The sequence below is a fragment of the Tupaia chinensis genome, unplaced genomic scaffold (assembly GCF_000334495.1).
Source record: "Tupaia chinensis unplaced genomic scaffold, TupChi_1.0 Scaffold000045_1, whole genome shotgun sequence".
Lineage (NCBI taxonomy): Eukaryota > Metazoa > Chordata > Mammalia > Scandentia > Tupaiidae > Tupaia > Tupaia belangeri.
The window spans coordinates 3,631,681-3,642,780 of record NW_006159501.1 but is presented as its reverse complement, the minus strand read 5'-3'; the positions used below and the strand labels follow the sequence as shown (position 1 = coordinate 3,642,780).

At 42.2% G+C, this 11,100-nt stretch overlaps 1 protein-coding gene across 3 annotated transcripts in view; it reads right to left on the bottom strand.

Annotated features, from left to right (window-relative positions):
• NBAS (NBAS subunit of NRZ tethering complex) overlaps positions 1 to 11,100 on the bottom strand; it is a 423,746-nt gene that overhangs the window by 121,878 nt on the left and 290,768 nt on the right. For all 3 annotated transcript variants that reach the window (XM_014589621.2, XM_014589625.2, XM_006140811.3), the window contains 2 exons: positions 6,306 to 6,382; positions 5,781 to 5,918 (listed from right to left, as the gene is read on the bottom strand). In XM_014589621.2, the coding sequence (XP_014445107.1) occupies positions 5,781 to 5,918; positions 6,306 to 6,382 (215 nt within the window). The remainder of the gene's footprint in view (positions 1 to 5,780; positions 5,919 to 6,305; positions 6,383 to 11,100) is intronic.

Below are 11,100 nucleotides of genomic sequence, written 5' to 3'. Positions count from 1 at the left end.
CATAGGGCACGTGCGCTCGCCAGAAAGACAGAGAGAGAGACAGAGAGACAGAAAGCAAAACATTATCCCCCAGGGGAGATGGCCACGTCACAATCCCTTCTCCTCCATTCTTCTCTCGGGATCTTGGGCACGCATGCACACGCGCAAGGCTTGAGTTTTAAGCCACCGGGTGCAGGACGCAAACCACGGTCGACTACATGGGAGTCCAGCGACATAGCCATTACACTAACTGCTGGTCCCACACTGACTTTTCATTCTACAGCATTTCCACCATTTGAGGTTTTTGTCCATACAGGTATTATTCTTTAAAACGTTAAAATGAGTTATCCTAAGACAAGGAGTAGAAGGGAAAATTCCCTCCCACTGTCCATTTACCAATCATCACTATATATCACTAAAAATAAAAGTGCAGGCCAAGCAGGCAGCTCCAAAGATGATATGAGAAAGCTCTCGAGTTCCAGGAGCCTCCACTACTGGCTCAGGGCACTGCTGCCCTTGAAGATCCACAGGACTCCTATCAGAAACGACCCTATAAACTCTAGCAATCCTTTTACTCAAGCCTAGAAATCTATCTACGTGAGCACTCCTGCAGCACGCATCTACAGGAGGTGGAAAGAGATGATGTGAAAAGCCTGTGGAATTAGAAAGGAGCCCAACTGACAACTGAGTGAAAGCTAAGCTTCACTGGGTGTTATTATGTGTAGGCAACAAATTGAAACCACTTTGATTTCAATTTCCAAGACGATTCCTCAGGAGTTTGTCATATTTAATTCCAAACTCAGCAGTGCTGCTTTCTGTAGAGGAAGATACTGAAAAGAATCAAATAATGAGCCATTAGGCAGTCGACAGAAAACTCTTGTGGACTGGAAACATCCAGCTATGGTGCCCACCCATGATCCCTTCAAATCGAAGAGGGTCAGGATCAGTGTAGACATGGGGCCACAAAGGCCATCCTGATGTCCAGCTGCTGACATGATCCCTGGACTTACTCACACATCAATCAATAGTCATCAAGCAGCTCCTTGGGGCAGGTCCTGAGCACACAGGGAGCTGTGGAATGCCTGCTGTCACATCAGGCCACCGCACCAAGGGAAGAGAGGTGTCCATCACCTACCACCCCTTGAAGGATTTGCTCCCATGGACGCACACACAAGAGCAGAGAGAGATGGAGAGAGGAGGCTGACATCTACAGAAGAGGCAAGGAAGGCCCCAGAGGAGATGCCTCAGAGCTCCTCAGGCTCATCTGTCCATAGAAGGGAGGCAGAGGAGCAGGAGGAGTTTCAAACAAGGGAATTGCATCTGCACATGCATAGAGTCATGAGAAGAGGTTGCAAATTCAGAGAAATGCCATTTCTGAACAGCTAGAATATAAGCTTCAGAAGAGGTCAGATCGAGAAGCACAGCTGGAGAGGTAAGGAGGAGCCATCCAGTCCGCTTAGGGTCTTGTCTGTCACACATAGGGGTTTTCCTTGTAGACACAGAATGTCAACTGAAAATATCCTGCTGGCACGTCCCTGTTAGACTGGCATGCCAGACAGCTCAACAGATCCAAGGAGGAGTGGCACTGCTTCTTTCCAAACAGAGCTAAAGCAGAGCATGCCCCAGTAAAAAGCAGGTGAAGCCTGGAACCAGGAGTTGGAAGTGACAGGATGCCACTTTCTACCACAGCCACTGTGAACAGGTAACCAAATTTCTCTGAGCATTATCTTCTCCAAAGATTCCTCTTCTGCAAACGAGGCTGCTCAAAGGATCGGATGGAAGAATGAAAGTGAAAGGTGCGTTAAGACAGCCAGGTGCCTTTTTATGGTCAGCTGGCTATTTCTACGCTCCACTAACAACTCCCATAAAGGATCCCTAAGCTGACTGGCTCTCACCCCACTTCCTGGCCCTTTCTTAGCCAGTCTGGAGAACAGCCCCCATCCCAGAACTATGACGTCTGGTCAGGCTGCATTTCTATCCTTTTTCTCTAGAGGCAGACGGCAACTCTAAGCCTTGAATTTTATATAACACACACTTACTATCACCCTAAACATCTTGTGGAAAAAGTACCACAGTACACATGGCAGGCAGGAACGCCTCTGTGCCTTTGTTACTGCTGTTCTCTGTCTGGAAGCTCTTCACTCATGCTGTTGCTTAGACCTTTCATCTTTAACTCAAAAGGTCGCCTTCATGACTGAGGCCTTTCCCTGACTCTACAGCAGTACCTGTCTCTCTGCTCTCTCTCTCTCTCTTCCACACACACATACACACACACTATTCCTATTCTTTGCTTTTTATTTTAATAGCTTTTAGTGGCATCTACCATGGTATATATTTTATTTACGTGTTTTGTTCATAGTGACTCTAGCCCCCAGCAGAAAGTAGGTCTTTAAAAGGGGAGAGTTTTTACGTACTTTTGTTCACTGTTATTTCTTCTAAAACACTGGCTGGCAAAACGTAGTCACATGGCAAATATTTGAAACACACACACACAATTCCACTCTCTCATATTTACTGAAGAATTACTCGTGAATGTTCATTCATCTACCCAATGAACATTTGTTTATTGCCCTTTATAGTCAAGGTCCTCCCCTATTGGGAAATCCAGTAGATACCACACAGACGCTGTCCTCAAATAGCTCATGACCTAGGAGAGGGAAGCACAAAGGCCAGGAACAATGGCGGGTACATGCTATGGCAGAGTAAGTACAGGGGAGCACGAAAGCACAAGGTGTTGAGAAACCACCTGGGAGTAGGGGTTGAGCATCACTATTCTGAACAACTAATGTCCAAAATGCTCCAAAATCCAAAATTTTTGAGTGTAGACATCATGCACAAATGGAAAATCCCATTGCTGACTTTGTGGGATGGATCATGATCCAAACACTGTAATATAAAAATGCTGTATGGAATTACCTCCAGCCTATGTGCATAAGGTGTATAGAAAATGTAAATGAATTCTGTGTTTAGACTTGGATCCCATCTCCAGAATAACTCTTGATCTGAAAAACTTCTGGTCCCACACATTTTGAAGAAAGGATATGCACCCTGTGCAGTAAGAATCTTCTGGGGTGAAGTAACATCTGAACCAACCAGCTAAGCAAAGAGATGGTGGGTAAAGCATTATAGGGAGAGAGAACAACATGCCTGAAGACAAGAAAACAGAGCACTCTGGATGAGTAAGGGCCTTGAAGTGGTTTGTTATGACTGCAGCAAGGGATGATGAAGTTGGAGAAACAGAGGGAAGACCATGAGTGCTTAGCAGACCTGCCAGGGCAATGGGAAATCACGGGAGGGTGCCAGGCAGAGAAGGCGATGACCAGACCTCCATGTCAGAAAGACCACTCTGGCACTCAAACACAATGCTAACAAAAGAGAAAGCAAAGTGGTGTTTAGAGGCCGTCAGAGCAGTTGAGCTGAAGAACTTACAGGAGATTAAATTAAGGTGAGCACACAAGGTAGGGAGATGAAAATAAATGGAGAGGTGGTAACTCTTCCTTATCTACAAGAGTTTCAAGAATGTCTTCACATTTGATGTGAAAAATATCCTGGACTCTTTCTATCTCACTATTTCTCCTTTCAGATCAATAACTAAATGCCTCCTATAGAGTTGCCAAAAAGCCCCTGAAGAACTAGCTGGCTCGTGACCCACCTCGTCACTGTCTTGGCACATTCATTTCTGTCTGAAGCAGCTGGGATGAAAGAAACCATGTGCTGGGGCATCACCACTAGAGCCGGGGACTGGACTGGCTTCTTTTCTCATGAAGTTATAATGTTGCTTCAGGGAGTAATGGCAGCAGCTGCTTATGCTGCTGGGCTCAGACAGGGAACGGTGTTTTCATGTCACAGGTTGGATAGGGAATGTGACAGCCAGGAATCAGAGACCCAAGGCTAGGGGTATACTGAAGAGGTCCACACAATACCGTCAAAGGAAAGGATCATCTGATAGGAAAACAGTGATAATTAAAGGACAGAGATGTTGGGTTGATTAGAAATTGGAAGTGGGGGCCAGCCACTGGTGTAGTGGTTAAGGTGACTGGATCCCACATGGCTGAATGCACAGTTAGAATCTCGGACCTTGTGGGACCTGTGTGTGTGCCCAAAATCCCAAAAGAAGGAGAAGAGATAACATAGTCATGCCCTACCGGGGGGTGCTTATCCTCCCTCTTTCTGGCAAGTGCATGTACCCTGTGACAAATTGAAAAACAAAATAGAAATCTATACCTAAGAACAATACCAATACACACCTAATAATGATGGTGTCCTTGAGAGATCAACCTGTGCTGTGAAAGGTTCATCCACTTTCCCTCTTCTTTTAAACAGCAATTGATGGAAGAAAGCCATAGCTATAATCACAGTGAAATGTTTTCATATCCCTGTAGGTTCTTAAATATGCTTTGGCTGACTGAGGCAGCTAAAACTCTGATACAGCTGTATAATTATTTCTTTACAGTCTGGAGTTAAGGGAGAAAAAAGAAATCCTTCTTTTATAAAATCTGGACTTTGGATTTGTACAGCTAGTGGATTTGAAGTCTGATCTATTTATCTACTCTCTTTATAAAGACCCTCCAAGCACCCCAACAAAGTCTTCAAGCCACACTCCACCCTGAGTCTCTGCTAGGCCAGATCACTGCACATGCATGTGTGTGCGTCCAGTGTGCACAGAGAGGCCATCGGCTACAAACCTAGAACCTTCCCACATGGTTTCGACACCGTTGAGTATTGTGTTACTGCTGCACCACCACAGTTGGCCTAACTATCTCCTCCTAAAATGGTAATTTTTCTTCAAATGATCCAAAATGTGGGGCTAGCAGGTGGCATGGTACTTTAGGGTGCTGGACTCCCACATGGCCAACTGCAATTTGAGTCCTAGACCTGCTTGCTTACTTTCTCCCTTTCCCTTTCTCTCTCTCTCTCTGGTCATATTAAAATAATGACAATTTAATTAAATAAATAATTCTTTTTAAAATAATCCCCAAAGCTGATATTTAAAACTGGAATATACAGGTAACCCTGGAGGGCTATGATCTTCCACTGGCTTTAGCAACACTTCTGTGTCCATCAAAGAAAGCACACAGAACTTGAGGCCATACCTGGGGTCTGACTTGGAAATCCCTGAAAAAGTTACTTGGAGGTCATCTGGAGCTTGTAGCAAGAAGGAATAGCATGGGTTAACAGTCTATCTGTATAATTATTCCCCTAACTCTGGCTAAAATTAAATGTGCACTATTGCTAAAGAATTATGGTGCCCACTCTCCTAAATTAGAACCACCTTCCTTTTGGGTGATGAATTAAAAAGCCAACTCTGCAATAGCTTCTTCTATTAACATTAACTTTTCCTAACTAAGAACATAATAAAAAAAAAAGTCAGGAGGAAGAATCAGCACTCACAGCAAATATTAGGAATTCTCCATCTTGCTGAAACCTGTAAACGACCAGGTCTACTACTGAAAAGCAAGGGCTGTTTGCACTTAAAATGCTATTCTGGGGCGGGGCCGGCAGGTGGTGTGGTGGTTAAGGTCACTGGACTCCCACATAGCTGACTATGGTTCAAGTCTCGGACCTGGTGGCTTGCTTTCTCACTTTCTCTCGCTCTCTCTCACTTCACTCTCACTCTGACTCTGACCCTCTCTGGTCAAATTAAAATAAATAAATAAATAAATTTCAATAAAATAATTCTTTTAAAAAATTCATTCTGGGTATAAAAGAGGTCAGCCCCTCCCAGGGGATATTCACACTATCACTATTTCAGAAAAGCTTTACCTCTGCACGGTAATAAAGTGGAAACCTAGAGGACTCACCCTGTAAAGCGGATGGCACTCGTCCCTGAAACACGGCGCCAGTCGGCCATAGATCTGCAAGCTGTAGTAATACGCTGCCAGCTGGAGGGATAACGCAGAAGGGGCCTGCTTCTCAAAGCACCTGTTGGCATCCAGCACCTCCAAGGGGACAGAACAGAAACAATTCAGCCGAAAAGAAATGAACAGGATCATCATAAACCACTCAATTTCTAGTCACTCCTGTAGGACTTGGGTACAAACTTCTATCATAGCAACTCGAGTTCAAGTTCAACTTAATATGATCTGATTAAAGTTCAGAAGACAGTATAAAGGCAGAGTCCATGTGTGTAAAGGGGGATTTCAAGATTGACATGTAAGCTAATACTGCAGAATTTGCTCCTGAGTAGCAGTCAGGGTCCTTTCAGCAAAATAAGAACTCTCAGAAGGAAATGATACACATAATAATTAACTTTACTGATGAAAATCCCTAGTACAGATCTTCAGTTTATTCACTTTTAAGTTCTTTCTTAGGAAGGGCAAACTCACCTGTGGTAAGGCAAGGAGATATGCAAGAGCCAATGTCATGTCATTTGGCAATGCGTCGCTTGCTAGCTGCAAGAGAACTGAATACAGAAAGAAAACGCGTTATTTTGCTATAAGATCCGTATGACATTCATGGTACTATGTGCCATATTTTTACTCCTATGCAATTTCAACAGATAATTAGCTTTAGAGGACTTTTTAAGACTTAAAAAAGAAGAAGAAAAAGAAAATTGCTAGAGGGATGCAGATGCTCACCGGAAACAGAGAGAAAAGGAAAGTGGGAAAGCACCCTCATCCCTCCATGACAAGTGGTCACTCCACAATCCTTTCTACCCCCTCTCTTCAAGATTTTGGGCACAAAAATACTCCTGGTATGTTTCTCAGACCGCCAGGTCCTCGCACTCTGCTGTCAGCCGTATGAGATTCACCACCTCAACCTCCTTGCCATAGGCTGGGTGAACACGTTTTGTGAAAGTCTATTCAGCATCATCTGAATACCAATCACTCTAACTATGTTAAATGTTGGGTCATTGGGAAAGTCATGACAAATTTTTTGCATATAAGACCATAGAAAAAGACGTCATGACTTTCCTGATGACCTAACAGTGACCTAGTTAAAGCAGGGTCACTGTCAGGTCATCAGGAAAATCATGACGTATTTTTCTAAAAAAAGGTATACTGTTAATTACTTAAACATGAGGACGTAGTATTAGGGCAGCTGCAAAGTCTAAGTGCAAAGACATCAGTGAGGGTTTCCCACATCTAATGTTCTGGCCAAGCCATAAAACTGTAGAGATCAATGGCAGCTATTATGGAGTGTGTTCATACGAGTACAAAAACTCAGGACATTTAAATAGCTTTATGAATTCAAATTTCAGATAAATCTTTTCAGATAAATATTACAATGACAAGACCATGATTCATTCCCCCCTAAGAACACTCCTCTTCAACACATTCCATAAAAAAAAGTCAGTCTCTTGCTATGCTTATGGCTTAAATGTCCCATTAATATTTCTCCACACACACAAAAAAGTTATATGAAAAACAACCTGCCAATGTCACAGCTCTAATAGCACAGGGCACACTGCCAATAAAGTCTGTGCTTGCACACAGTTTAATAAGGATATACGCAATTAACTTAGGGGTTTGTGACAAATACCAGGTAGTTATACATAATCACGAGGTAAACTGTTTATTTCTTTAAAAAAGAAAAAACACGAATCTATACTAATAAACAAGACCAGTATATGAATAATTCAAAGTAAGTGATATTTGACTTTGGAAATATACTACAATTTTTTTTCCACAAGTAAAGAGAAAACATGCCAGACATGCATGTAAATGTGTCCAAAATCCCAACAGAATGGAGAAATGGAGAAGGAATTGTGGTGTGACCAGGCCCCACTGGGAGCTGCGTCCCTTCATCCCCCGCTCACCTACTCCCACCCTACCTCTCTCTGATGAGTACATACTTCCTCTGGCAATTACTAAAAAAAAAAAATAGTATCAGAGTCCCTGTTCTTTAACAGATTAGGCCCAGAGAAAGTCCCTAAGCAAACACTTTAAAAATATAATATACAAAGGGTCCAACTCAAAGTTGGTATAATTAGAAATGCAAAGAAGAGGTATAAGACTGGGTGAACATACTAGATGACTATTAATAACTGTAGGATGACAGGGTGAAACTATAAATTTCGGAACCAGAAAATAAAGCAAGAAAAAGTATGTAAGCTTAGTTTGCTGAAAATTCTGGAGTACTTGAGAAAGATTTACTTAGAATCTAGAAATTACATACTACACCCCCACACACAGCCAAAACACAGACCCTTGGGCTGCCATTTTGACAAGTCAGCCACGAATGTTCTATCATTCACTACCTAATAGTCCTTTGGCACCCTTAATTTGAACGGGAAAAAAATACAACTATTTCACATACTAGTAATTCTCTCCTGTTACTTTTCTCACAGTCTTTTATAAAGTGACCTTCAACTGCAACTCACAGAGTTTTCTTTTCACCCCTAGTTTAATCATCTGCAGGTATTTCCCTTCCTGTCTACAGAAGAGGCTATTTTCGAACCAGCAATATGTGAACCCTCCCTACAAAATGAGCACTGTCTCCTCAAAAGAAGGGCACAAAAGCCTTTGTTTCAGGTGTGGGCTCTTTCTCCAGCTATTGGAAGACTTTCCATCCTAAGAGTTATGGTCAGGACCAATCTCAGGCCCCCCTGGAAAATTAAGTCCCTTTACTATCTTTCAGTCATATCTAACTTTTTATCATAACATCAATTTAATCTTTTCCTTCTTTTACTGTGCATTTGGCTGGTTCCAACAACCAAAGCACCCTTAAGGGATGAAAATATACTTCTACTGAAGATATTCCAAAAAATATACTATAGACATGAAAGAAATTCCAAAACAAAACAACTCAACATAAAACAAAAGAAACAAAAAAGGGCAATACTGACATAGTTGGAATAATGTATAGTGCCCAGGAGGTATCTTCAGAGGGGAGAATCTTCATCTGGATACCAAAGCTCCAGCAGGTTCATTTTAAAAATAGTTACATCATAGACACAAATCATAAGACGATAGCTATTAATAGCATTTTTTTAACAAAAAACTACTGAACACAAGAAAGAAAAGAAACACACAGTTAATTTCCATGAGCTCCATCACCCTTGGAAAGAAATCTAAAGGGACATCACCTATTTTTACTAAATAGTGAAAAATCATCCCTCTAAAATACAAATGTTTGCTCTGAGTACATACTATTCACATAGACTTTACTTTGTATATAAACTGTATAAATATTTTTCTATTTCTGTTTTCTATGTTTTACGCTGCTTCGACATTACAAAGGAGGCCTTGCTAATTCTGGAGAGACTGTCCCTTCCAGCACTAGCTAATTCCTCCTCATTGCCAACAATTTGCAGTAAGCACATCTTTGACATGTAAACCAATCCAGAGCCCATACTCAGAACCACATCCTCTGTCTTGGGTTTTACACTCCTGGAGGCAATAATCCTGTCCTAGTCACCCTGGGTTGACTACCAGACAACTGGAGAACACTCCCAGAGCCCAGAGTCCCACCAAAGTTTTCCATACCATCTAAGGTTAAACTTGCCCAAGTTTGCAACCTTGCCTTGCCCACCCCTTCCCAAGAAAAACCACATTAAAGGCTTTTGCTCAGGCTTTATCTTGGTTCTTTCTGCCTCTGGATTACATGTGATGTGCCCTGCCTTTCATTTCTAGGGATCTCAGAGTACAGGTCCCACGCCGTCCTGATGGTGCTGAATCCATAGACTCAACCAGCTGTGGTTTGTGTACTACACAGCTTTCAATTTGTGGCTGGTTGAAGCCACAGATAAAAAACCTACACGCAAAGAAGGCTGATTATACTAAGTCGTTCTATATACGGGATTTAAGCATCTATGAATTTTGGTATCTGTGAGGGCGGCCCTGGAACCAACCCCCTATAGATACCAAGGGATAACCATATCAACTGCATCAAAGCAATCATTTCCATGCCTGTATGTCTTACCATTCCAAAATAAAACCAAAATTCCAGGTACATCTGAAACAACTAAAACAAAAATCTATAAGTATACAAAGAATCTCTGGTCTGTAAAATCTCACAGAATGATATAGCTGATACAGAGTAATACATTCTAAAAAAAAATCATTTCAGAACCAGACAATCCTGGGACAAAGATCAGGGCCATCAGTAACTTAATACATATATATTTTTTAAGTTTATATATTTATTTCTTCCAGGAAAGAGACAGAATGGCAGGCAGGCAGGCAAGCAAGCAACCCAACAAGGTCTTAACACTGCAATCCACCCCTAGCGTCAGTCAGCTAGGATCACAGGTATGCCTGTCCAGCATGTAGAGGGAGATCTCGGGACATGAACCCATGACCCTCTCATGTGGGTCCAGCATTGCAGAACACCATGTCACTACTGTGCAACTGGTGGGACCCTTAATACCTAACTGCAAGTTTCAGAATTCAGAGTGTTAGACTTTAGAAGGTTATGCTATGTATACATCATGCATTCCATAACACCCTCCACATGGTCTGGAAGCATCCAATAATCAAAGACAAGAATATTTTTGCCACAAAATGTCTAAGTACTCTCACAGTAAGTGAGATAAGCAAAGACTATAAGTAATCTTATCAATTTAGTTCAGGTTTCGATATAAACAAGTTACAAAAAGTTCTCTTGGTTTTTCAAAGCAGTTCAAATTTGGGGTCTAGCCCTCCTTGCCTCATATGTAAAGCAGAGTTAAACGAGACGAAGAATGCAGAGTGCACACCTCGCTCTGGCACACGGAGGCACCCAGCAGAAGCCCCTCCCCCTCTGTGGATTGCAGGTCCAGGGAAGCAAATGACTGTCTTCAGGTAGGACATGTTGTGATTTCCTTCCAAATGACTGGTAATAGATCCTTCCCTTAATAACTACCACAGTGGTAACAGAGACAGTTACTTCCATTTTACACAAATCATAATTATTAATAACTCAACAACTGCATTTATGTGTGAAGACTAATTTCACGACAAAGCAGCAGACTTAGACAGTCACACCTGTTTACCTGACACATTTCCACTCCCTTATTCAGTGTTACTTAGCAGCTTCTCACTGAGTACTCAACAATCACCTGAATTAGTTACTCCTCACAACCTCTGTATGGATGAAGGGAGCTGTTCTCCTCAGTGTACAAAAGAGGATTTGGAGTCACATTAATTCCTTTTCTGGTTGCCCTGAGCCAACTACAAACACATCACCATATTTTAGGGA